Source organism: Carex rostrata, chromosome 3 (assembly GCF_964058835.1).
Source record: "Carex rostrata chromosome 3, lpCarRost1.2, whole genome shotgun sequence".
Lineage (NCBI taxonomy): Eukaryota > Viridiplantae > Streptophyta > Magnoliopsida > Poales > Cyperaceae > Carex > Carex rostrata.
The window spans coordinates 14,699,123-14,727,003 of NC_135920.1; the positions used below are offsets into that span (position 1 = coordinate 14,699,123).

At 37.8% G+C, this 27,881-nt stretch overlaps 1 protein-coding gene across 1 annotated transcript in view; it reads right to left on the reverse strand.

Moving 5' to 3' along the window:
- Positions 1–27,881, reverse strand: part of LOC144551710 (pleckstrin homology (PH) domain-containing protein) — a 34,792-nt gene that overhangs the window by 2,168 nt on the left and 4,743 nt on the right. Inside the window, exons 11-61 of the mRNA XM_078299782.1 lie at positions 27,775–27,867; positions 26,851–27,172; positions 26,359–26,463; positions 25,803–25,898; positions 25,606–25,673; positions 24,945–25,065; positions 23,828–24,031; positions 23,327–23,533; positions 22,969–23,078; positions 22,477–22,574; positions 22,261–22,358; positions 21,649–21,813; positions 21,290–21,364; positions 20,236–20,742; positions 19,691–20,041; positions 19,120–19,251; positions 18,725–18,838; positions 18,448–18,632; positions 18,181–18,289; positions 17,516–17,659; positions 16,729–17,031; positions 15,879–16,541; positions 15,462–15,644; positions 14,840–14,943; positions 14,179–14,468; positions 13,766–13,847; positions 13,118–13,396; positions 12,509–12,874; positions 11,816–12,305; positions 10,945–11,108; positions 10,287–10,449; positions 9,683–9,952; positions 9,118–9,306; positions 8,866–8,908; positions 8,615–8,736; positions 7,708–8,142; positions 6,613–7,329; positions 6,426–6,499; positions 5,964–6,306; positions 5,645–5,743; positions 5,111–5,269; positions 4,769–4,950; positions 3,809–4,291; positions 3,509–3,686; positions 2,897–3,033; positions 2,641–2,767; positions 2,128–2,349; positions 1,442–1,801; positions 896–1,054; positions 431–709; positions 56–259 (exon numbers count right to left, since the gene is read on the reverse strand). Coding sequence (XP_078155908.1) covers positions 56–259; positions 431–709; positions 896–1,054; positions 1,442–1,801; positions 2,128–2,349; positions 2,641–2,767; positions 2,897–3,033; positions 3,509–3,686; positions 3,809–4,291; positions 4,769–4,950; positions 5,111–5,269; positions 5,645–5,743; positions 5,964–6,306; positions 6,426–6,499; positions 6,613–7,329; positions 7,708–8,142; positions 8,615–8,736; positions 8,866–8,908; positions 9,118–9,306; positions 9,683–9,952; positions 10,287–10,449; positions 10,945–11,108; positions 11,816–12,305; positions 12,509–12,874; positions 13,118–13,396; positions 13,766–13,847; positions 14,179–14,468; positions 14,840–14,943; positions 15,462–15,644; positions 15,879–16,541; positions 16,729–17,031; positions 17,516–17,659; positions 18,181–18,289; positions 18,448–18,632; positions 18,725–18,838; positions 19,120–19,251; positions 19,691–20,041; positions 20,236–20,742; positions 21,290–21,364; positions 21,649–21,813; positions 22,261–22,358; positions 22,477–22,574; positions 22,969–23,078; positions 23,327–23,533; positions 23,828–24,031; positions 24,945–25,065; positions 25,606–25,673; positions 25,803–25,898; positions 26,359–26,463; positions 26,851–27,172; positions 27,775–27,867 — 11,173 coding nt within the window. The remainder of the gene's footprint in view (positions 1–55; positions 260–430; positions 710–895; positions 1,055–1,441; positions 1,802–2,127; positions 2,350–2,640; positions 2,768–2,896; positions 3,034–3,508; positions 3,687–3,808; positions 4,292–4,768; positions 4,951–5,110; positions 5,270–5,644; positions 5,744–5,963; positions 6,307–6,425; positions 6,500–6,612; positions 7,330–7,707; positions 8,143–8,614; positions 8,737–8,865; positions 8,909–9,117; positions 9,307–9,682; positions 9,953–10,286; positions 10,450–10,944; positions 11,109–11,815; positions 12,306–12,508; positions 12,875–13,117; positions 13,397–13,765; positions 13,848–14,178; positions 14,469–14,839; positions 14,944–15,461; positions 15,645–15,878; positions 16,542–16,728; positions 17,032–17,515; positions 17,660–18,180; positions 18,290–18,447; positions 18,633–18,724; positions 18,839–19,119; positions 19,252–19,690; positions 20,042–20,235; positions 20,743–21,289; positions 21,365–21,648; positions 21,814–22,260; positions 22,359–22,476; positions 22,575–22,968; positions 23,079–23,326; positions 23,534–23,827; positions 24,032–24,944; positions 25,066–25,605; positions 25,674–25,802; positions 25,899–26,358; positions 26,464–26,850; positions 27,173–27,774; positions 27,868–27,881) is intronic.

The following is a 27,881-nucleotide window of genomic DNA, read 5'->3' on the forward strand; positions in this document are numbered from 1 at the left end:
AATGTAAAGGAACAAAATTTATGAAATCTAGCAGTTCAATGTTGACTAAATTAACCTGCTTCTTGAATAGTGTGCATCTACTACGAATTTCCCGTTCACTGCTCCAAATTTTTTGAAAATTAACAGTGTGCTTCAGGAATCTGCGGTCATCAGGACTAGGGCTTCTTTTGAGCATTAGCATAGGCCGAGAAATGCTATTTGATTCTCTCCCATCAAATTCATCTGATACAAATTTCACATGCCGACGACTTGAAGGAACCTGTTCATCGACAAATTATTTTAAAGAAAAAAAAGTGAGACTCCTTTCTTACAGATTATATCCCAATTAGCTTCTACCACTTGCTGCTTAAACTTTGAAATATTTTTTTAACTAATTTTGCACTAATTCAGGTATAGAAAGTCAATATGGTCAACAAATGTGGAAAGTCACCTTTAATAGAATAACTCTCTTGTTGGCCTGGTAAGCCTTCCATATTCTTCTAATGGTACTACATATCACAACGGCCTGAGGTTCATGGTCACTTTCTTCAACTTTGCACCTTATGTACCGAGAAAAATTTCCAGATTTCGTGCAACTTTTGAGGTGGATGATTAACATTGAAGGCTTCGGCTGGCCACGCTTGGCCAGCTCCAGAGCAAGCACCTCCTCCCAAGGTATATTCCAAAGTATTTTTGAGGGTCGTTTGTCCATGTTTTCCAAATCCTGGCACTGATTTAAGAATTAAAGAAAGATGTCAGAGGCAATAGTAGAAAACTCTTACTGGTGGAACATCCAATTGTTACCTAGTGGAGACAAAAACTAATAATGACAATAACAATAACACTGATGTATTAATAAAAACTAGTACGGATAAGGAGAAACACAGAAAAGGTGAAATTTTTTTTACTAAATGACCTGAAGAAGCATGACACGCTTATTTGTTACTAGCACAATCCTCTGAGATGGCACAATGAAATGGTCTTCATAATAGTCCGACCATGCATATTTGGAAGGTTCTCTAAATAAATCTGTGCATGCAAGACGCCGACTTGCTTCAGCCAGATAAAGGACCATCTGAAAAGAAGTGAACAACAACTGAGAAGAGAACTAAAATCACCAACCCAATCTATATATACTCAAATTTTACCATATGATGATCCCTCCCCTCCACACTTCACACATTAGCCATTTAGAACTGAAGTATAGTTCCAATAAGAAAAAGTTTAACATCAGCAAACTGACAGACTCAATCAGTAGTGTACTGACTAATGCGAAGGAACAACACATACTGATAAACCCTCACAAAACTTCCAAAAATACACAAACCAAACTCCACTGTACAAGTACCAAGCAGTGTGATGCCAAAACCAGAAGAAGTCCAACCCTGGTTCTACAGATCTCAAGGACATCCTAATGTCAACTAGAGAAAGAGACAGATAGACAAAGGGAGGGAAAGAGAACCTGGCCACTAGCTTCCCACTGGCTGTACTCTTTAACAACACCATCAGAACGAATGGCACGTGGATTTCGGATCCGCTGAGCTTTAGACTTGTTATTCAGAATCTCCAAGCACCTTATGAAGCTAGCCCCAATTCCATCCACAGTTATTGAGCCAAAATCAAGGAGACCACTGAGAGGCTGAACTATGAAGCCTATAAATGCACGGCCAAGCCCGTGTGCTAATCCAAGAAGCCCGTATTGCCTTGCGCTCTCCACAGGCTTTGTTAGAACACCAGATACACCAAAAGCAACCCCTTGAGCAAATGCTTCAGTGCCTTGTGCTAACCCGTCTCCTATGCCGGTGATTTTTCTGGATGAAACCTGAGAGAGAGAGTACTAACTTATGTGTCTCTAAAAAAGTCAAGGGTGATCTATAGACAGCATGCATGTATATTTATGGGCTTAGGCTTTGCTAAAACACTTTATATTCATTCCATAAAAACTTCATAAACTATAGGAATCCCGAGTCGTACACCATTCCCAACACAAACCCAACCCAAAATTTTCATTAGGGTCATTGATCCAACTAAATGAAATGAGGACCTCACTTATAATTGAACAAACACTTGATTAAACCTGAACTCAACACAAATCCAAAGAAGACTAGTAACTGATCCTATCTGACAGAAAAGCACAGAGCATCTTACTTGCTGAGAGCGCAACTGGACAAATTGGCCATCAATGGAGAGCTCAGCAAATCCCTTGCTGAGAGAAGCAAGGGTCGATTTGGTCATACTCAACACATCAAGAGAGAAAATAAGGTGTAAAGGGTTGTGCACAAGGTCTCTCTTGATGCGGTTTGTTACAGCAGTTAAAACTTGGCTCTTCTTCATGTACTTGTTCTCTTGCTCCACCTTTCTAAGATGCACCTGGTAAATTATTGCAAAAACACTAAATTATTATCTATCCTCTTATTATTTACCCTTATTTGTAACTAAATTCAACTATTTAAGAAAATTATAACTAGTAATGCAATACTTGACTAGGAAATAATAATACAAAAACAAATATGTGCTAACCATGAACCTAATGAGAAGGAACTGACTAACTAAATCTATTGATTCCCACAAGCTTCCATATTTCTAGTATGATACAAAAATGTTCATGTCACAAAAAAAAAAAAAAAAAAAAAAAAAAAAAAAAAAAAACAGGAGGAGGACCTGTATCTTTAAGGCACTACCAAGAGCAGAGAAAATGGGGCTCCAGATACCAAGCACACCACGTGGCCTTTGAGTAGGTGCTGTTTCCAGTGATATCTTCAGCCTCACTTCCGAAATGTCGATCACTCTGAAAAGAGAAACTCAAATTTAAGTAATCCATTTCCTAAAACATGACACATCAAGTACCCTGAAAAGAATTAAGCTTGGACCTAGTTGATCAAACTACTTTCTTTCTCAAAATAAGGAAGTATCTTACTCTATGCGTATTTCAGGATCCACTTCAGTGACACTCGAGCTGCTTGGCGTACTACCAAAATGAAGATTACTATAGAAATCTACCAAAGCCCATATTATTGGTTCATGAACATTAAGCCTCCAAAGGCTTTTAGTAACCTGGAAGATGTATGAAACATCAGATTTTAGTAACCTGGAAGATATTAAAACCTTTCAAAAAGAATATTAGTTTCCCGAGTATCTTCAGTTTTGGCTCAACATACTGTATTAAGATTAGCCTTGAGTATTCATAAATAAACCCAACTTGATGCTCAGTTTTATGCAATTGAACATTTTATAAACCCTTATGCCTTAATGTTATGGTTCATGAACATTAAACCTCCAAAGGCTTTTAGTAACGTCAAAGATGTACAAAACGCCAGAAAACTTTCAGCACAAATATTAGTTTCCTGTGGACAGTGTGGCACCAGCTTTTAGTTCATAATAAGTACAATTGAACCCTTTATTATACCATTATGCCTTATTATATCGACGAGTAGCATATTCGGCTTTAAATGCTCGTTCTCTTACAGAATCTAGCGTCGGTGAAACAGAAAACCCAATGTCAAAAGCAAGGACTGAAAGAAATATTTACCCGAATATACACAAAGGGGTACACTTCAGTACCATCAGCTGATTCATTTCTTATGGCAATATTCGACTTGAACACAGGATGATTAAGATCTTGTGCTTCCTCAGGTGCAAACAGAACAGGCATGACGGTTAAAGGCAGCTCATTATCTAACTGTAAGTAACCAATAAGGAGCTTAAACCTGACAAAAGCAAGCAAGCACATTACAAATTACAAAAAGAAAAACACATATAGTACTCGTCTCATAACAATGTCCATAGGTACATGAACGCATAGAAACATAAATTGGCTGTTTCTCCTTGCCTGCTAATTGTTCCAGTCAGGTAAGAGATGAAAACTCTCTGAAGATGGAGGTACAGCAGTTCTCTAGGCCTATGATCAATCAAAGAAACACCAACAACTCCCAACTCAACAATGACTTCAAACTGCATAGTTATTCTTCTAAATGCCGTTTGCATGGTTGTTGAGGGATTGCACCTCCCCATTTGCATTTCATTCCTTTCATCCATAAAAGTCACAACCTTAAGGTCTCCTACATCAATTATATGCAACTCAATGCCATGCTTCTCCCTCAGATCGACTGAGCTCTCACTTGGTTCCTCTAAATTTATAGAATGGATAGAAATATTCTCCCCTGATTGTACGCCTACTTCAAGAACCTTCATCCCGTAAGGGTTCTCTAAAGAATACTTCTTAGTGGTACAAGGCTCTAGATGGATCCAGGCCTCTTCGATTACGCCAGACTGCTGTACCTGTATAGTTTTGCCTCGAGTTCTGTTTTCAATTCTGCAGAACAGATTAAACATAATTTTTGTTAACATATTTTATTTGGACAACCAAGCTGTTGTAGAAATGAATAACAGTATTCTACAGGTAACCAGCCTGACTGGAACTGTCAAACTAGTACTGTAACTATTCTACTTGTTTCTTTCCCCAATTTCCGCAATTTTTATGAGATCAAGAATTTTAACATTACCCAATTGCACCCCAAAAGCAATCTATTCAACTCGCATCTCTCCATAAGTAATGTGCTCAAGCTTTTCAGCCTGAACCAATTGAACCCAGAAAGCAAAATGGAAAGACCCAAAAGATAAAAAAAGGACAAGATCAAACTGCCAATAACTGGTAACATTAAAGTTCCAGACAGGATCATACTGCTACTACAACCAGACCCTGCTAGTAAGATGCTGGTCATCATCATGGAAATCTGATAACACTATTAAGCATCAGAGACTTCAAAAATAAAGCACTGAGCTTAGGTACCTGATGGGGCCTTCTGCAGGCCCCGGGCGGAACACAATGAGGAAGCGAGAGCCTTCCTCGTAAGCGCGAACCTCAGATCTAATAAATTCTCTACCGTCATCTGCCTTTCTCATTACTAGAACAATAGAGTCTTCTTTTGAGATTTGCACTGGACACGACCAATTCGTGTTGCTTAATCGGACCTGCCATATAAGCTAGTCAAAATAAACTCACAGATAGTCAGGAAGACTTCTATCAGCCTCATTCAACAACACCCGAGAACTCTAAATCCAATCAAACAGGAAAATGAGAGAAAATAAAAGGTCATTATAATAAGAGGAAGAGAAATAAAAAAGCAATTACTTGGAATATATCGGGCCCACCATCGTTCTCAGAGTATGGAAAGGAAACTTTCCAATCTGAAGCAAACAGAGTTTGTGGCTGTTCTCCATCATTCAACTTCAAAAACACATCTTGACCAACCATGTTAATGAATGTCATGAAAGGTCGCAGAATTATCGCCTGTATAAATCAATATATATTTAAGAATATTCTCTAGAAAAGCCAGAACATGTCAACTGTAGGAAGAAAAAAGGCCACCCGATATGCTGAACAGTTGGTAATTATGATAAACTTCTAAGTTACTGGACCTGACCAGTTACCACCAGTGAAGTACTGATTCTCCAAAATCCTCAGTTAAGCTTATAACCCTATGATATGTTAATTCAAATCAAATCAATGTACTTAAGTTTATCCCTACATATGTGGAAGAAGTCCAAGTAAAAGCAAGAAACAGTCAATAAAGCGAGAAACAAGTGAGCCCAATACAAGCAGAAAGGATGGCCTATTCCTGTTAAGTATCAAAACTTCGGAATTTCCATGTAGCAAGTTCGTTACCTTAGTAGGAACTGCTTGAAAAGAGGAGGGCTTAGAGGAAACAAGAATTTTCATGCAATTTCCATCAACATCTCTAGCCAGAAGATCGATTGAACCATCCTAGAACAAAAAAGCATATCATAAACATAAGAGCCCTTAGATGCATCACCAAATATGGAATGCAGGCAGATTTGATCACAATGTTTTATTTTTGGCTTAATAGAACATAACAAACAGATAAATATGTGTACCAGTACCAGATCCTAATCTTTTAATAAAAACACCCAATTTGCTGGCAGATTTTCCATAGCTTCCTAAGAAAAAGAGAAAAGAGAATTACCATGTCGCCTAGGGGCATAATCTCTTTGACCGGCCCAAAAGTTTCTTGCCCTTGAGTAACAATTGATGCTGACATTCCCAATCCCTTGAAACCCAACACAGAAGCAATAGTGTAACCGTCAACCATCTCATCTGGTGTTACTTTCCAATTATTTTTCTCAGTATTTTTCGCAGATTGAGACATCCGCGGAAAACGAGTTTTCTCCTTCCCAGTTATATCCATCACACGCAGGCTTAGCGGTGGTAGTCCTGCGCATGATATCCAATATGGTACATATATTCGTGTCACCTTCGCTACAGGGCAATCCTTGTCGTAGTTGTGTTCCAGCGTGATTTGAACGGTCCTGGGATGGTGTTTTAAAGAAAAGATTGAAACAAGAGATTTGAAAATTGGAGCATTGGAAAATTTACGAATAAACTCCGCTGCTTGTGAAAACAACAACAAAGTATTTAAGTTGCTTGCCTTTGGGAAAATGTATTTCTGAGATTGATAAATTTAGAAGGTGCTTTGGTTGGATGTGAAATTGTGACAGGCTCCTTCAAACAAAAAATCATATTAGTAATCAGTTCATATTTCAAACAAAACAACACAACGATAATTATTAAAAATATCACAAGGAATTTCAAAAAAGACTGCAAAACAAACTTACATGCAATGGCTCCCACCCTCCTTGGGGAAGAAGAGATAAGTAAAGAGGATCATTTGGTCCTGCATTGTGAATACTGACCATTGCACCAGGAGCAATTGTACCATTCACGGAAATACCATGTTCCCTATTAAGCTCATTACCAACAAGAACATTATATTGAGATGGAAAAGGGAGGAAATAAGCCAAAGATACAGGAGGCTTGAAAACAATGTTCCAATCATGTATCGGATCTGAATGAATATCTTTGCCAATCTCTTTTGCATCGATGCTCGCACAAAACCAAACACAACTCAACCCGTCCGATGATGAACGTGACCCCTCTAGTAGAGAACTGAACAAGAGCTTGTCAGACTCAACCAAATTTGATACACAAATCTCATCAGGTTCATTCTCACTTCCCTCTTTGACAATACTCCATGCATAATTCATCAAATCATCAGTGCTCGTTGGTCTAATTTCAAGAGAGTAAGACAGAGAAGGATTGATCAGACTTGGTAAAGGCAGTGGAATGGTAGCTCCTGGCTTGACCTCTCCAATTGATACATATTGGTGTCCATCATGTGAGTTATATTTACGGTGCCTTATCCACTTTCTTTGCCGTCTATTATCTTTGCCTTCTGTGTAGATCCATCCATCATCTGTCGAGCCTGATTGTGTTTCAAGGTGCCAGTCATCCGTCCATTGCCAGCCACTTGGCAACTCAACACTCTGTCGATCCTACCAGTAAAATAACAAGATAAAAAAGGATTGTGTCAGCTTAAGCTTTTAAAAATTGGTTGGTTAGTATCATGTTCAGGCATGAGGTCACGACTTTATATGACAGGCTCCTAATTTTACTGCATATTAATATCCAAGTGTTGGGCCAGGGAACCACGTACTCACAGAAGATATCTCTACAATAAAAGTTCAAAAATATAAAGCAGCTGCTTTGTCAGAAGAAAAGAAAAAAATTTATTCAAGGATCAACCAAAGTGAAATTAATACTTCACCAACAACATATGACCAGGTAGGTCCAGCTCCACCATATAAGTGCACAATTCTAGTTCTTGCCAATCAGACTCCTTGACTAAAAGCAAAACAGGAATAACAATTTACCTGATTCTGGTCATCTGCCCATCCATTCGGAGGCAAGTACTTCTGTGACTCGACCAACTCATCACTTTCTATCCTGACATCATCAACTCCCAAATCACCAGATTCAATCATTTTCCCCTTCAATCGAACCTCTATAACAAAATTGGTGTTATTAGTTACGGATACAAGTGACCGCAATGTAACATAGCGGTCACTGTCTCTGACAGTCATTTCGCTGGCAATGACATCTTTCCCAAGCCTCCAGCATGTGGCTGTCGTGGCATAGTTTAGCTTCACTGTTGTCCATGGACCATCCCTTGATGGGCTTATTTGGAGTCCAGGTATGGTGCTGATGCTCTGAGGCAGTTTGTCTACTTGTTGCGTTTTTGGTCTGCCTGATCTCATTACAGCAAACTTTATTCTTGCATGCGTCTCAACAGTGTTATTGCAATTTCCCTACATACAATCAAAAACAAATTAAATTACCAAGCTACCAACTAGATGATTGCATATATGTCGGTACATGATGACCAATGACACAAGATTCTCTCTCTTTTTATTTTGTGAAGCAGCAACAACACGAGATTTTCAATTGCAACTTTTGGTCCACCATCATCACGCCCATATACAGTAATTTATCAAGCTGCACGAACAATGTAAACATGATACAGCTATTTGGCAGTTGCCAAAAGTATACCTGCTTTTACACTCTTCCTCTATATTGAACCTTAACATTTTTGCCTGGTTCTAATTTACAACACTTGAATGTTTTTTGAGTTGTTTCTGTCTGTTTTTCTTTTTTGTGACAGCAAGTATTTCATATTACCAATGTTCCTTTAACCATTTTTTAAGTCAGCTTATAACAAACAAGAGTAAAAAATCAAAGTAGCCAATACGGATCTAATATAATAGACAAATGAGAGCATACATGCAATTTTGTCGAGACAAGATCCCTCCATATTATTTCGAAATTTGTGCCATGGGAGTCCCCAGTAGACAGGTCAAACACCAAATCCTTTAAAGGAGAAGAAAAGAAGCTCACAGTTTCCCCTGCATATAGAATATTTACTTACACGTCCCAAGTAGCAAAGCTATAACTTTAGATCAGAAGAAACTGAGAAAATAGTGGAACTTTTTGACAGAATAGTAAAACAATTGAAAATCCAATAAAAGCAATACCTCTTCCCACATCTGTTATAGCAATTTCAAGCCTATAATCGTCCTGTGAAAAGGTTTCAAAATTGAGAGATATATCAATATAGAAACAAAAAAGATATCAAAACTTGTTAATTTAGTTTTCTCATTAAGCTAAAACTTTGCACTTGAAATTTTACAGTTGAGACTTGGACATCAAGCCTTTAAGAAAACCTCATTAACACTTAATGTCAATACACCAGCTAAAAATTCAAAAACTAGTGCAAGATGACATACTGTTCCCAAAACATTAAAGAAGAACATCTCATTCCAGTTAACTGTGGCTAACCCCTCCGACAAATGCTCTGCAAGGGCTGCACAGGTACGAGCAATCTGCTTCTGAGCAGGTGTCTCTGATGCATGGCTAGAATAAAGCTGCACTACTGCCATGTACTCACTTACTGACAACCCTTTCGGTACTTCGATCTGAGAGGTACATAAAATTATACTATTTAACAGACTACAAACGGAAAAAAGTCAATGGCGAGAAGTAAAGGAAAACACTACAGTTCAAATATCCAATCTGGCTTGCTAAACCATAATTGTAATTATTTAACAGAAATAAACCCAAAAATGAAGGACTGCTAAGTACCAGATACCACGGTACTGCTCAGTACAGTCTTGAAATGGTCATCAGGGATACCCAACTGTACCCCAACAATTATCAATCAAGATTGATATGGGCATGCATGGTAATCCTCTTTGCTTCAAGTTACCAATAGAAAGAGAGGGAATCATCTGCCAAGTTTCTCAGAGAGAGAGAGAGAGAGAGAGAGAGAGAGAGGAAGAAAGATATTATCACCTCCGCTTCAGCAACAACAACAGTTATCATTGACCGAGAGACCTCATGATCATTCTGCTTTGGGTGAGAATGCAGCGAGTTCTTTGGGATTGGGACTCTAATAGGGTGCTCATTTCCTGAAGGAAGCTTTATGATACTAGGGAAACCCTTCAATTCAGCACCCCGTATATAAATTTCCTGTCCGAGGTAGTTCTGAGGGACAATATAGTAACTTTTCCTATGATGCACATCTAGAACTCTTCTCTCACCATTAGCTGGAGAAGACACCTCCTGATACATTTTATAAATAAATTGATCATAGGAAAAATAACTTGTACTTACTGAATTTATTTTAAATTTTTTCTCTTTATTTACTTGAATTATTAATTTTTCATTTGTTAACTCAGTTCATTTGAGAGCTCACATCATGCCCAAAATAGATTAGCTTAACCAGCATTATATCATACACAGATGGTTAACTGTAAATGGCTAAATAAACATAATAATAACAATATCAACTGATAAAAATTGCAAAACATGTACCAGAGATAATAAAGCATTTCGTTAAACCAAAACTTAAAATCTAATTATATAGAGATTAGAGAAAAGTGGCTTGAGACTCAACTGTCTGCTTGTATGTTTCTTCAACTCGGCTCAGATTATACCAGCTAGAGTAGGCTTGAAATATCATATTCACATTTGAGACAGATAAATTCAAATTGAGATCCCTTGTTGATGTCATTCGGAGCTGAGTAGGAGTTCCTGGTGTGTTCATATCATACTGGTACCTGAAATCCATTGTCAGAAGTATAGGTTTGATAGTCAAGAATACAAGAATGTATACAAGTATACAACTATACATAATTCAACCACATATACATCTGATTAACAGGTTCAAGTTGTTCAGACTCCATCTTAAAATGAAGATGTTTTAATAAAAGATTGCAGTTCCCAACACCAGAAAAGCTTATCAATCTGACCATAAATTAAAGATTGCAGTTCCCAAATCTGAAATGTACAATTGAACATCCATCTAATCCAATGTTTCCTCAGTTAAATTAACCAGCTTAACAATGACAAACAGCAACTGAACGCCAAATAACAACACGGTCTTCAATTAACCTTAAAGTTTCTCCAGTTGAGTGACTGAACCTCAAAATAACCCCACCAAAGAGCAAAGGAAATAGTCAAAATAGATAGTTTACACTAAAGCATGGTATAGATATCCATGACATTAATCCAATACAAAAGCATAACTCGGAGAGACGGAGACGATGCCATACCTTAGAAACCCATCTGTTGGTTCAAGTAGGGGCTCCCAAGAATCACTCTTGTCATTAAAGGACCTAGCAACAAGACAAAAACTGGCAGTTGCATTCATGTAGTCTGGCCTCCCTTGATAGCTAAATCCAATACTATCCAATGATACACCAAACAATGGCATCATCTGTATAGAAATTTAACTCAGCACAAACATATATCTCACAATGAGTTGGCACTCTGTAGAGGTGGCAAAATCTGACCTGACCCGACCCTACCCACCCTGAACCAAATTTTTGGAAGGTCAAACTGATCCAAACCCGACCCAACCTGAGACCCGAACATGATCCAGACTTGGAACGACCTCAAGCCCGACTCAACCCAATCCGAACATAATCTGGGCTGTCTTATTCTTACTTTATACACAAGTCTCACTCACCCGAAAAACCCGCCCAATCTACCCCGAAACGACCCCCACCTGACCCGAAATTTTGGGAAGTCAAACTGAACGAATCCGACCCGACCGCCCGAAACCCAGACGTGACCCAAAACTGGACAACCCCAAACCTGACCCTCCCCATGACCCAACAATTCTCAAAAGTCATACTGACCCGACCTGAACCCAGCACGACCCAAACAATTGCCACCTCTAGTCAGTACACAGGACTAGACTCCACAAAGCACAATAGACTAGTTACATCATTCCAATACAAACTCGTTTTAATTCTGTTTTGATGTTTTTTTGGGCATTGTTCTTTTCAAATACACTTTGTTGCTCATCTGTTAATTACTTTTTCTCTCTTCAATTGATATCCTATCTAGTGCAATTCATTGCCTGCAGTGACATGCGCGTGTGTGTGTGACAATTGAAATTCCAGTCTAGAATAGCCTTACCAGGCCCCCATAATCATCAAAAGCTGCCGCAGAGAAAGCCTTGAGCTCGGCCTCAATAACCATGCTGGCAGATCCACCTGACTCTGGCGGGCCCAACAGCTTAAGTGCAAGCCTTCTCTGAGGCCTCTTCAACCCATTTCTCACAATGAAAGTTTCAAGTGAATCCCCTTCCACACTCCAAAGGCTAAAAGGCTCTGAAACCTTAGCATCAGTTGAGTCCCAGATGCTTTCTTCAGGAAAGTTGCCACTGGTCAGCATATCACTCCTAATGCATCGTAGAGAGGGGAAATCATCAGGCCTGGGTACATTTTTTGATGCAATACAGCCCAGAGATGTGTATCCAGTTGGAGGTTCGGGGTACCAAAAAGAAATGCCATCAGTGCCCCGTTGCTTCTTGATACGACCAACAAGCTGGAAGGAGACGGGGGGTTTGAGTAAGGCCTCGTCTCCTGTATCACGAAGAACAATTGCAGAATTTGGCTGTTCATACCTACAGTTGAGCATTATTCCATTGATCAGATTAAAGAAGACGGGATCTGTTATATATTATACAAGAGAATATAGTAATGACCAATATCATTGGCCATCATCATCACTATCAGTAAAAAATGATAAATACATGACGGTAGCATGATATATGCCTTTGCATTGACTGCATTATCCAAAATCCTGACCACAGCAAATAAAGCTTACCCTTGTACAGCAATATCCCCAAGGAAAACCGTCCCAGATGGGACATCTGGACGCCAAATAGAGAGCCTCTTCCTGGAAGACGTGCCATTGTTCCACCATACCAGCTTGGGGCTTTCTACCACCTCCAGAAATCTGCCAGATGAAAATGATGCATCTCCTTCTATTCGAGCAGAACTGCTAAATCTTTGAGAATTTTGATGATGTGTTCCTGAAGAAGCATTTCTGGATGGATCTGAGCTAAACTTGAAAAGCATGTGGCGCAGGTCGTAAGCTTTGCCAACTAAATGCAGATTTTCAGAGTCTTCTAGTATGAAGGATCCGAAACAGTTGTCCACTCGCCAGAATGCCATACTGGAAGCACTTCTCCTATATATAAAATCACAATAATCCATAAAGGAAAAACAGAGTATAAGGACATTTACTTGTAGCTTGGCTTCTAACCCCTGAAATATGATAACCACTCTACACAGAATCAAGATGTTCGACTTAACAAATAGAAGTTCCAATGCAAAAAAAAGCAATAAAAAATAATCTTCCATTCTTACAGGAGACTGCCATTGCTGTCAGAGCTGCTGGCCCTTGTATATGCACGAGAGGTTTAAAGCTTACCCATTGGTTTTGAGCACAATACAATCTTTCAATGCTGAACAAGATACGTAGGAGGCTAATATGCACAGAGCTGAAGACAGAGGTGGTTCACTGCTTCCAGCTGAAGCAACACAACCAACTGCCACGTAACCCTTTGGTGCAACAGGATACCAAATGGAACACCCATCATTTTCTCCAACAAGGGGCCTATCTTGCCACACAAGTTTGTACGCAACAGGCCTCTTGACCCTTACAAGACTTGTGTTCAAAGCAACAACTCCTTTTGTTGGCCGCTCGTTCCTTAACATAGGAAAATAATAAAAAGTAAGTGAATGTAACCAAAGTGAAAAATGTTCATCTATTTTCTTATACCAAACAAAAACAACATTTTATTTGAGCTCATGGTGGTAAAAGGACCACAATCTACTCTATAAGTTCAGCATATTAAACTTTAAGCTATTTTTCAACAAACACCTTGTTTTGGTGCTTCATGTGGTGTATGGTTAAATTGTGCTTAAGAGTAGGCTTTTCATACAAATTTTGAAAGAATCAGAATAAAACCCAAAACAAATGCCGAATTATGCTGGTACTAACATGTGAGCCTATGTATCAGAGGCATTGGCCAAATACAGAAAAAACTATTGAAATCTCCTAAAAGAATGCACATACAGTGATGTGAGGCAATCCCCAAGAACTGCAAATCCAGATGGAGCTCGTGGTCGCCAAAAAGCATACACTCGGTCACCATGGCCTGATAGTTAATTTTTGCTTTCACACAGTTAAAAAAAAGACTAAATAAATAAACTCTTTGGAGAAAGATATATGTTTTTCCAATATGCTACCTCTAAGCTTGACACTGGTAAATGTATTCAAGGATTTCAACCTGTACCAGTCAAAAGCAGTATTGATGCAAAGGACTCAGATGTGCCAAATCAACCTAAATGATTTCCAATTCTAGTACATACTAGCTGGTTGCATAAGTGACAACATCCTTATATGTACTTTTTGTTTCAGTGTACTGCTATCCAAAAGGTCACAGGGTCAAATAAAAAAAAAAATGTGGATAGCAATGGAAGCTATACCATGAATAGTAGCAACATTGTCAAACTGGGAACAGAGCTCAGTTGCTTTTTTCGATGAAGCTCGCATAAATGACAATATGTCATCCTGGATAGCAAGGAACAACCTAAGTATACTAAAGGAGAAGTTCATATATATTTCAGAGACACCAAGGTTGATGTTTGTTCTTCCAGAGGCACTCGAGTAGTTTAGGGACGCATCAAAAGGCTCCAGAACCCTAATCCCATTGCTCTCCATCTTCAGGCCAAGAATGTCCCCTCTCATCTCCAAGCTGTCTCCCTTCATTACTATCCTGGAAATAACAACAACCAACCTCAGGTCTTTTCATGCCCGGGATAGCAGCCATAACGAAAATAACGGCTACGTGCAAATTTAACATTAACCTCAATAAATCCAAATTTAACTCAAGCAGCTTCAAACATGCAAACCCAAGATAGATAAAAGATTGACCGACCTGAAGGCCAAAAAGCTAAAAATCTACAGGTCCACCTTCATCAAACCAAAATTCAGTGATCTGAACAAACTAATGATTTCAACAAATTAGAAGTATCCACCTAACGGACTTCTTATTTTACATAGTTCAAATATCGCAATAAAAAAAAGTTCCTGTAAGCCACACAAAGTAATAGGTACATTAAAGGAAACATGAACAAAAATACAAACCTGCAAAATGCATCTGTATTAGCATGAATAACTTTGGCAGAGAGTGCAGATTGCTCATTGATATTCTTTGATGAGCTAAAGAAGGTTAGTTCTGGCCCAATTGCCTATGAAGCAGAACAAGGAAGAAGTATGTTATTCATCTCATTTTCAGTGTCAGTGAAGTACTATGGTGATGATCAACAAAAACCTTACCAGTAGGAGACACCTTTCCTTAATATCAGTATTAGAAATTAAATGACCATATCAATGCCTATTTTTTTTAACTCCTTGGGCCTTGTTTCCTCATCGCACAGTAATAATTTGGCAAAGGACGTTGAGAGGTACTACACAAAGGAGAGGTTTGAATCTCAGCATGTCAAGATAAACGGGAAATGATTTTTGACAGTTTCTTCTAAAAAAATGCAAGTCAAAGGGTACAACTGTCGCTTTTTTAAATTGAACTAATCACAATGTACAGTGAATTTAACAGGCCATGGGTAAAGAATCAACGAACATGAAGTTTTCATGAGTGTATATTTGGTTCCAAAGTTTCGATTGGAAAATATCTAGTTAAGAGAAGAATTGATGGATGTTCCCTCAAGTTAACCTAACTATATCCTAGTTATAAACTAGCCAACACTACCTGTATCTGTACTATAGTCTCTGTTGGAGCATTAGATTGTTGAACAGTTACACGCCTTCTGTCTACACTAGCACCACGCTCGGTATCTCTCTGCGCTCTGTCTAAATAAACGCCATCGGCTTCTGATGCTGAATATGAGCTATCACTTCCAAGGGATATGCATGAGTCTAAGTATTCCCCATCCTAACATAATAAGCAAACAAAATAAACAAAACTACAATAAAATAGATTAGAAAACATTCAAACAAAATCAGATCTGTGGAACTTCCAGTCAGACAAAAAGCAAACTTAAAAATTAAACCAAAAGGCAAAACACTAGTGCTGGCTTATAAAAGCAATTATTCTCCGACTTGTACAGTAATGTTACCAGTCAGTGCAAGTGCTGAACATGTAGAACATGAAAAGGTAGTAAATTACCACTATGGTGACATTTCTAAATCTGAGCCTTTTTCCACTGCCCACAAAGATGAAGGTCTCAGGGCTTGGTCCTGAAAGAAGCTCCCCATTTCTGTCCTGAAGTAACAACTTTCCACCTTTTCCATCATATATAAAATGGCTGAATCCCTCACCATCAGCAATTAACGGTTTCTGAGCTGAGATGGAAAGAACAGAACACTCTTGCATGTATATCTCATCTACAAAGATTATGGCAGGGACAACCTCTGGTAGATCGTTATCATCCTCTTTAGATAGCACTGCACCAAATGAAGGGACAAAGAACTCGATAATAGCCACTAAGAAATCAAGAGCAACCAGAAATTTGGGCCTTTGGACACACAGAGACACGTCAGTTGAATCCCTTTTAAATGTGGCATCCAGAATAAGCATGGAAGGGATCGGCTTGAAACCAAGCTGCTTATGGAAAGACTTTTCCTGATAGACTGGAGATGGTATGGGTTCGCTGTAATTTCCAATCTCATAACTAGAGGAAGAACTGACATTCTTCGACTTTCCTATGGCAAGCCTGAATTCTTCTCTTGTGCCTTCACGGTCATCTAAAACAGAAAAACCTTTGAGCGTTGCATAAAGGAAGCCTTGTTCAAGTGTATTTGACTTGTATAGGAGCCACGCTCCAGTAGCCTGAATATAAAAATTGCATCATTGAATGAGAAAGGATAAAAATAACCAGAGTTAACAAAATGACAAATAGAAAATATAGAAAACCTGCACATCTACGCACACCAAAAAAAAAAAACTTACTGTTCATACTCCTAATTTGATGTATGAATAGAAAATTAGATACAGAAGTAATAATTAATTAACGTACTTGTATAGTAGCCAGAGGAGAATCTCCTGATGAGCCTGAATGCAATGAAAGCTCAATCAGCTTGACCATAACCGAACACTTTATAGTTATCCATGGCACTACCACATCTTCCTGATTGGGTCCTTCCACAGCAGCTTCAGGAATAGCAAGTGAAGAGGGCGCAACTGCAACAGTGCTTGTGGTAGGAGACAATTCATCGTAAAGGGAAGGCACAATATTTGGAGTCTCAGAGAAGTTGGATGATGCACACTCAGTTATGATTTCATACTCCCGGTTGGATAATGATGCTTTTAAAACTTCCATCTGCATAGAGATGAGGAAAATGAATCCAAAACTAAGCAGTGCTTTTCAGATGGAAGATTGTCTCCATTTTTTTAACTGAAGAGAGGATAAATCTAACGGGTTTTTTGTGCTTATCACACGCTAGGTTTTGATTTCCAAAAAAAACATATACATTTGGAATAAGCTGAAATTTAAGCAAAATAGTTTATCACATGGTTTTAGACTAGTCTGACATTATTTATCCTTTTGGAGGAAATATATTATTTATCTTTGGGAGACATAATTCAAACATGAAGATTGCTTCTGTTCAAAACATAAGAAACCAAACTTCACCAATAAAAGAGTTCTACAAGGTTGCATTGTTAAATAGATATGCTATAACTAAACAGATTGCTGCTGTTCAAAACATAAGAAACCAAACTTCACCAATAAAAGAGTTCTACAAGGTTGCATTGTTAAATAGATATGCTATAACTAAACAGTGAAGCAAAATAATTATAGGTACTTTAATAGAAGCCTCAACAGCTGGCATCAAGTGACTCAAGTCACGGAGAGACCGCCTTATTTCAACAGAGAGGCCATGCACATCTTGAATTATACTTTCTCCACGCTCCATGTCGATGCCAATACTCAGGTTAATGTCCTTCACCTGAAAGGAAAACAACACAAACAACTTGGATCACATGATGTTACAAAATGGCACACTATGTACGCTACCAAGCCAGAACAAACCACTGTTCAAAAGAATTAAAATCTGACCAATTTGTATACATTAAGATGCCACAAAATAGATTAAACTGGGAAATGCTCATTCACATGAGGTAAACCAAGTTATCTTTTTCTTGTCTGATATGAGGCCATTAGAGGGGCAAGGCCCTGCATCCTAATGCTCCCTATCTCCTCTCTAATCTCTCTTGTGAAATTTCCTAAATTCCCAGCACCCCTTAGTCCTTACACCTGGCAGGATTTGAACCCCCATTCCCTTGTAGGAAAACAGCAGTGTCAACACCTTGTCCAAAGCCAAGTTAACTTTTTTTTTTAAAAGAAGTGGAATCATCCACCGATTTCCATTAAAATGAAAACCCCATACATTGTATACCAGTACCAACAGACTGGTACCAGATACCAAAGCCAAGTTAACTTAATGATATTAACAGCTGCAAAAGTCACCTTTATGGTCATTACATCTAGATGGACAGCATTGACATCATTCTTATCACCACCAAGCCACTGAAAGGTATTCTCAACAGTTATAGTGACTACATCCAGCTCTAAGAAGCTGCATTTCAAAATCACTCACATCAGTTGACAAGAAGTATTACATACCATATTGCCTTTCATCAGAATATGCCTATTTGTTTGGCAAACAGAACTAAGTGAAACAGAAAAAACAATCTCTTACAATAACATAAATAGTAATTATTTTAAAAATCTTACTCAAGGCTGTTAGTGCTCCGAGGCATCACAATTATAGGTCGACTCAGAGAGAGGTCAAGTTTAAAAGCAGGGCTTCCTTCTATATCGGTCTTACTAATCCACTTCTCTGAGTCTGTCACATTATCATTAAGCTTGACAATACTGTCTACATTTCTTGGTACCAGCCCCATAAAATAACCTATCATCTGATGCAGAAGAAAAGAGAAAAAAATTCCCAACTCAGTCATAAATAAAAAAAAAAAATCTAAAAAGATAGATACAAAGAATTAAATTCTACCTCCTGAACAAAACGATTCAAGTACACAATCCTAACTTCTGAGAGCTCTCCTGTGAGGCTATAGTCATAACCACAATAGTCTTCATCGTCAACACTGAATGACGTGAAATCAATCTACAAAAGGAATAACAGTAACAAAACTATCATCAATTAGCACTCTAACACAGTTCAACAGAAAGTTTTAAGTTTACACAAAGAGTGGCATGGCCTATCGTGTGGATTGATTCTACCCCTCACTTGATCCACCCAACATAACTAAAACAAGAAATATTAACATTCCAAATACAGTTCTATAAATAAGATATCTCATTTCATCTAGGGTTATTTCTGAAACAGTCTACTTCAGGAATAAGTTCCAAACTATGTTAACCAAAAAGAAGAGGATAACAGCTGACCTCAACAAAAGAAGTGCCTTCTGGATTTCTCATGTCACAGACCCAATAGTATGGATGGTTTTTCTTAAGAGTGTCATCACTTATCTTCAGGTTTCCAAGTGCAGCCTTTATGCTAAATGAAGATGGGAAGACCTTCAAACAAAACAAATTGAGTTAAATTGAAGTCTAGAGAAGTAGCGTATTGCAGCCATCTACTGGTGTGAAATTGTGATGGTAGTGATCTCTCAATTCCTAGAATAGTGCTGCTTTTGCAAGTCAAAGACAGAACTGAAACAGACGTCATCTAATCCGAAATCTGTATAATTTAATAGATACCGAAAATAAAATAACTTTTCTCCTGAAAGCAAGGAATAACTTCTTTTTCCAGATTTGTTCCCAAACAAATAGGTTACTTTGCTCTCAAAAGAAGTGGGTTTCAATCCACTATTGGGGCTAAAGTTTTTCACGTTCGATAGATATCCTTGAAACACCAACTTTTAGGCCCCATATTTCATACCAAGATATTCCCGTTTCCTAGCATTACAATCAAAACACAACTTTTACACTCTCTATTCCAGTAAGAATAACAAACCTTTATATCAGTGAGTAGATTATTCTGTGACAAAGTAGCAATAGAAAAACAAGTCTCATTCATCAAATAAATTGCAGCCTTGGCCATGTTCAATGTCAGATGGAAAATGACTCTGCTCTTGCCTTTGCCAAGCAAACCCCTCATGGCAGGTTCTTGCACAGCAGTTGAACTGGACTGTTCTTCAGCCTCTGATTCCTTGGTTATTGGGCCTGAAAAATTACCCGACCCAGTGCCATTGACAGATTCAGTTTCCTTTGCTTCTGTGTAGTTGATGGCATTTGCAAACTCCATTATCGCTATTATTGTTGGCCGCTGGCAGAAGAACGACAGCGTGGCAAGTGTGACTATAACCTGTAAATTAAGGTAAATGAGAAAAATGTACCTAATAAACACGAATTACCAAACCAGATTGTGTGACCTCTACCGGTTGTTATGACTTTCCCAAGTGATTCTCAACATTCTCAGCTGATTATAAGAATTTAGTCCCAGATCTCAATCCTGTACAGGTACATTTCCTGACTTTGGAAAAAAAATAAACAACTCACTCTGTTATCCAAGTTCTTGTACTGAGGAGAGCTCTGATCATAGACCACAATCTGTGCTTTAACAAAGCTACTCGAAGAATCCCAATCGTCCTTGTTATCCACATTCTCTTCCCCAGATTCAGATTCCGGATCAGGGATCAAACCAGGAATTCGGGAAAAGCCAGGGGGCTTTAACGAAAATACCTCGGAGCTTGTCTGATGCTGATCAGGATGAGGAGTTTCGTACACCTCATCAAAGTCATCCGTCGCCTCAAAGAAGTTCTCGTCACTTTCAGTCTTTTTCAGTGAATTTCTGCTTCTGGCCCTCTCTAGGGATGCTGATGCTGATGCTGATGCTGATGCTGATGTATCGTGTATGAACATGTCATTGGAGCTATTAATAAAGGATCTTGCAAGGTATCGAGGCATGGATGTTAATGCCCCCGACGAAGAGTGCTGATCTTCTATTTCGAGAGATCTGAGTATAGTTCCTATAAGAATGTTTCCAGCCTTCATTGAGAGTTCTACCTACACATAGATGCAGAGGATTATCATGCAGGCCTAGTATTATGCTTCCAGGTCCAGTATTATGTTTGGAAATTCAAATTTGGAATAGCAAAGATGCCCTTCTAAAAGGAAAGATTATTCCTGATGCTTGTAAGAAACAAAGATTTTCATTTTCATTTTGGTGGGATTGGTCACAAATTAGGTTCTTTGTGTTGTTTAGTCGTAGAAACATGTGGGCTCACTTTAGTCTCTTTTGTTAAGTAGTTGGCAATATAAACTCTTTCTCTACAGCTTACTGAGGCATTTATAGTGCCAGATTTTGTAATACGACACTTTATTGTTGTTTCGTAATGAAACAGGTGGGACAACCACTTTTATCAGAAAAAAAAAAAAAAAATTGGTGGGATTGGCAGTGGAATATGGTTCTTGATTGCATACTCCGTGTGTTTCAGTGAAGGTGACTTGGGATTGAGCTTAAGCAGGTATAATAAACCGAGACTCTGTCCAACTGCATTATTTCTACAGACTCATTGAAGGATATTCAAATTAACTTCAATAGTAATAGTACCTGGCCACCAACTGCCCTGAACATAAACAAACTTTTCTCATTGCTCAGCAGTATCTTCTTGAAATCTTGTTTGCTCTATTTCAAAACAAAAGGTAACAATTAATTAACAAGGCTCATCAACACATCAAAAGAGATGATAACAGAAGGAACAAAATATCACACAAACATCACACGTGTGCGGATATCTTGTATTCCACAATATAATCTACAATTAATAATGCATACAAAAAGGGACTCAAAGAATATTATTTGTATAAAATAATTTATTTTTAGAGAGAATTATTTGCAGACCATCATCAAGGTTCACACAAATAATTCCATTACTTAAGAATTGAAGAGATACATGTACAAGAAAGTACCTCATAAGTACAGCTAAAGCAAACCCTTAGCTCATCAAGAACACCTGCAAGAAATAGTTTCTCAATGATTGCACCCTTGGCCATGTTATCGAATCCAAATGATTTACTGCTTGTGGATCCATCTGGGGAGGGGATTTCAGAAATTGTAGTAATAGAGGGAGCTCCCTGCACATTTCCAAATAACATGACCAAAGGGGAAAAACTGGATAGATTCTACAGCAACATCTAAAGGCATGTATAGAGTCAATGAGATATAAAGAGGTGGTGTCATCTTTCTGACCGTACTTCAGGCACAGCATTAATTCCGTTTTGTGCACAACTCCTCAAATAACACAAAAGGAAAATATAAATGTTCAGTTAATCAGTTTTGGACCAAAAGGATAACACCAAACTTTTGTGTTCAGTTCCATGATAATTTCGAAGTTCCGAAATCAATGTTACTTAACCAACTATGTTCCCCATCTTCTGAAATTGCCAATCAGTTATCAGATATAAACTTCAGAAAAAGAAATTAGACACTATGAAGTTTATCATCTATCTTCATAAACTAAAACAGTAGTCTGCTCCAATCAGGCTTAGCAATGGAAAATAAAAGGGTAATAGATAGGCTACCGATGCACGATATGTAGCTCCTTGTAGATGCTTATGCCATGTTCTCCTTACTTCATCACTTTCGGACAATAAAATCAAAGCATTCCCATCTTCCAGCACCTGATAACCCCAAAAGAGATGACAAAAAACAGCATTGTTAATTATTCTCAGAAAATGTTCTATTCAGTAACTAATTTACACGAAGATTAATGACTATGATCAAAGTAAGAAAACATTCCTTAGGATTGAACTGTCCAGAATCATACAAAGCTAGTATGTTTTCTACACCACCTGCAAGCTCGCTATCGACTCCGCGAACTTGTTTTCCTCGTAAACTGAAATGATTATAACCAAACAGTGGCAATCAATCAAGAACCAAAGTTCGTCTAAATGGCTTTGGACAGGAACCAAAGTTCTTTCTGAACCGTTTGAAAAATCAACCAGAAAGGATCAGGATCCTTCCTAATTGATAATAACATATTATTAACTCCATCCATAAGAAAAATTAGGAAAACACTTATCGCTTCATATTCTTTTTTAATCCCACAAATCAGATAGGCATTGCCGACTAAACAAAGAAAAATGAAACTAGAAACCCCTACAGAGAGTTGAAAATTTTATACACCGTGCACTAACGACTACAACACTACTGGTACAGAAATTATACCACGAAAATTCCTCTAGTAAGCACACTTATGCCATTGAAGTACTTATGAAAAGAATCTGAACCTGATCCATTGCTTGTATACTGGAGAAGTAGGGCTTTCAAAAATATAAAGAAACGGCCCCACCAGGCGTAGGTACCTCCGTTGCCAAACAGGTTCCCTGTTCCCTACACCCTGTTATGCGGAATAAAGTGTCAATGCTAAGCAGAATCTACTATTCCCAACATGATTGGATGGTCCAAAATAGGGCAGACTAATTACTGTGCTTTTTTGGCATCCTTTGGCTCCGTCAAAGTGTCTTCACATGAACCAAACATCAATGATAAAGATAACATAACTTATTTTTTTCTCTTTTTGCTTAACCTAAAGAAAAAGTATACTTCTAAGGGAATCCATTTCAGAAAATAAATCAATAGGACAACCTTCCAAGATAGAACAGACAGCCATCCCTCGAGATTAGCCTGATCCTGTAATTGCAATATACTTTGGTCTGTGCCAGTGTTATCCGCTTGAAAGACCTTTGAAACAGCCATTAACCGATGGTACCGAGCCGGGGAAAAGTGGAAACCTAGAGAAGGCAACCTAACCGCGAGTCTTGTAGATGGGTAGAGAGGATTCTCCAATTGGATCTATAAAAGAAAAATCAGGAGAAGATTGTCCAAGGAACAACAATTATTGTAATACTTGCGGCCAGATGAAATTAGACAAACAGGGTATAAGATCTGCTGAGCACAATTTCTTGAGAATTATATAAAGAAGTGTAAAAAGATTAAGTTCAAAAAAATTGGAACCGTTATGTCAAATATTTAAACAACCATACTTGCAACAGTCTGGTTTCCAGATTCATTCTTTCAATGCTACTTGTTTCTGTCTATTTGATATTTTTTTTAATTTGCATATCAATAAATGTAGAAGACAGATACCTGCTGAAGTTTCACAATGATCCCGCATTTATCAATAACTGGCAAGAGCATATTACTACCCGATTGATGGGGACCTGTTCCAGATGGCGATAAGCTCCACTGGTACTCACCATCAACAAGAAATGCTGAGACATCACTCAAGTCAAGGTTAAATTGTAGATACATATCTTTCTCCCCTTCTTCAGAGTCATAGTCCCACATCTCCTGGATTTCAAAGCAAAAACTTTGTTAGTGGCACAATTGTATCAGGATTATATTAACATTTACCACAACTTAAGAATAAAAATACAAATTTCACCAAAACCCCAACCAGAGTTCCTCCACTGGTTCTATTCCTGTTCTTATTTTTCTTCTTCCTTTCTGCTTTATTTTGTTCTTTTTTCATTTTACTTTCCTTTCTTTCTTTCTTTCTTTGTTTCTTCCTTCTTCCCTTTCCTTTATTTCATGCACTTGAGAGTTTATTAAAAAAATATAAAAGAAAATGGCCACCTACTCTATCAGACTGCTTCTAGAGCAACTAGCTGTTTAACTCTGTATGAGACCCAGGCCTTGAGTTAAATTGCATGCCTTTATTACAACCAAAAAAGGTTCTTCCCATAAATTATTGTGCACGTAATGTGGCTGTGAAGCGTGAACAAACCACCACCCATGGCACAGGGGGCAGATAGGATATTAAATTATTGACAGCTAGCAATTATTGTATGACTACTTGCTCTATAACTTCTATCAACTTAAGTTTTTAGTAATTGATTGGTTGACAGAACTAAAGCAGAAGCCATAAATTTGAGATCTGGATGATACTCAAATCCGCATAAGAGCAGGTTATCCAGGAATAATGGAAAAAACTTGACCAGATCAGTTTACATGTAAAAAACCTGCTCCTAACTTTTAATATCTATTCTGTATACATTCTTTTTTTTTTCTTTTTTTTCATTTACTGGTAAGAGATGATCAGAACAGAATTGATGCTCTTTGATTTTGTATGATGAACCTTGTAAGAGTGCCTTTTGTGCATTATGTTAAATGCAACAACACCTGACAGATTGTCTCAACCCAAGCTAAACTTATTTTTCAAGAATGTAAAAAATTAATTTCCCCAAAAAGGCAAATAAAAGACCTGTGTGCGTAGAATTAGGTTTCCGAGGTCAAGCAGAAGTTTGGTTTCATGTACACCATCTGGGCAAAACTTGGTGGGGATGGTGATCTTTGGAGCAGCAATATCGAGGTCCATAGAAAACCTATAAGAACCCAATTTAACCTCAGAGTTAATGTAAGTATTAAGTAAGAATGTTGAATCCCAACTAACATGAAACAAATGCCTATTTACGAGCCTCGACCCAGTATAGCAAAAGATGCGGTGATGACACAAGGCAGTCTACCCTGAAGGACCCCTCATGTTTGAAGAAGGATACCAATCTTCTGGATTATTTCTTCTTTTTCTTTTGGATTGTCATTTTTTATTTTTTTCTTGAGAATCCTCCTTCTAGTTTGAAGTTCTAGAATATATGAACTCTTACATATACCATGTACTTGAGCTGATGATATAATTCGTTCATAAAATATCACACAAGCACCTTTTACAAAAATGCACAAATAAATAATTAACTAAATCCTCCAACTTGGCAGAAAATTAGTCAGTATAGAAAAAAAGATAGAAAATGTCATGCACACTTATTGAGGAAATGGGTAAATCTCTCCCAAATCTCATTTTAAGTATCAATTATCATTCTAAGCAAAAAAGAAAAAAATAATACTGACAAAGTTAGAAAAGAAGTGACCTGGCTTTCTCCTTTAGTGCTCTTGTCACTTGTTGTTGAGCTGTACGCTTAACTTCATCGATAGTTGTCTTTGCATAGTCATAAAATATAAAACACACTATTTAGTCTCCCACATGTTGTGGCGAAGTAAATAAAGTTTCTCTCTTCTTTTCTCTTTTCTTTTGAGGTCATCTAACTAAAGATTCCAAATATCAAACCTGAACAGCTGCTGCAGCCTCCAATGCTAGGGTTTGACTAATTGTTGGGCTGCTCTTGAAGAAAGTCACTATTAGATCAACTGACTCCTTGAGATACTGTAAAAACAGCTCTATTAATAATAAGGACTATTAACATAGGGGCAGCACTCTGTTCTGATTTCAAGAGTCGACCAGCATCAATGGTGCCAGAAATTGCTAGAGGGGACCTACCTAACTCGAGCTTAGGTCTAGGAAGGAATTTGCAAGTTTATTTTGTTCTTTGTTGGCTGTTCTCTTCACTATATAGTGAGATTGTGTTGCACAGCATAATTGTAAACTTTTTTCCTTGTTAATGAAAATTGTTAGTGGGCATTTCGCCCACTGACCTTAAAAAAAAGCATCCTGCTTTGATTTGTGCTCATCAAGCTTGTCTTCTTTGGTTAAAATTACAATAAAGATCTCAACTTGATTTTCCTTCAACTAATTGTGTAGGATAATCTTCTACCTCCGATTACCAAACTGATACAGGTAGTTAAAATTTAGTTAAAAGTAACCTTCAATATGAGAGGATTATTACCGTGACATAACAAGGCTTAGCTTTGGCTGTGAAGCTCCAGTCTATGGGCTCCTTGAAGGGCTTATAGCAGAAGACGCCACCAAAAGAATCAGATATCGTGGCACTCTGTCATCAACTTGGTACATCAGTACACAAGACCAGGACAAATTGAAAATTCAAGGACCAAATATTTTGAACCGAGTTTTATGCCCTAAAAACTCATTATATACACAATAAATTATAAGTCATAAAATTCTGACACATGGTAAATTGTAATCATGGTTTCTTCTCTCCCAACCTCTTCACAAACAAGCAATCTCTCCTCTATATTTCCAAATTCTTGCAAAGAAAGATCGAAGAATGATTGTTTAGGGACCTTAGCAAAACAATACCATCTCTGGTGTTTGATAGGATGCCATGATATATCTCAATTTGATGATACCAAATCCAAACACTTTTAAGGCTTTTAGCAAGACTACAACAATTCGCCCTTAAAAGTCAAGAGAGATTAACCTCAGCAAGTAGGCCATATGGAGATGACAATTTATACGACCCCAGCTTCAAGTCAAAGATCTTGGTTTCTGGGTACATCTGGAGATTACAGAGAAGCTCATCACATGATAAGTCAGCCAGGCATACATCTTTATCCGTAAGCCTTGATGCATTGTGTTTCATGCGTACTTTGACCGAGAACTGAATCAGATTCTTATCCTGAATGCTCAGCATGAACTCGTCAGAGTTCTCTTTGTTATAGCCAATTATCTTGTTCAGTTTCTCCCAGTCTTCATCAATTAAACCCTTGAATTCGGGCTCCTCCTCCTTGGTGTACCCGGACCTATATAGAGAAGGAATTGTATCATCTTTTATCAAGAATAACTACATGTACAAATACAGTATTACAATCAAATATTCAAATCTCCTAGTTTACCTCAGTTTTAGTTTAGTTAGGGGATCATTTAACAGAGTTCTAGACAATTTTTACAATTCTTTTCAAATTGAGTCAAAAAAAATTCAAACTTCATAAGTTTACCAAGGTGATGTTAGGTAAATACATTAGTTAACTATCAAACTTTAGCAATCTGAGTACCCCAGTTGATATTCCATTCCATATCACTACATATTGACAGTTGCAAATTTAAAATCCCCCTACCAACAGTAAAAAATAAGTCAAATGTCAACATTTTTTCGTCAGGCACCAAACAATCACATCTAACATGTCCAAATTTGTAATTTATTTGTCCATTGCAAGATAGTCAATCAGTTGTACAGTCAAGTGATTCCAACTCCAGTTTTATATACTTTTAACTGATTTGGACTACTAGAAATTATTTTTGCCAACTACTATTTCAGATTTTCCTTCTGTAGTCATGTGGGAAGAACTAATCAAGGCTGCAATAATGGACTAAACTAAAGTCTTTAAAAAAGAGAGAAGATAACCCAAATGGCCACCAAGAAGATTGCTTGGCCTTCTGTTTGCTAGAATTTATCTCGTTTCTTGTTGACTCTTCTACAAGTTTATGTGCCAACATCCTGAAAGAAACCAA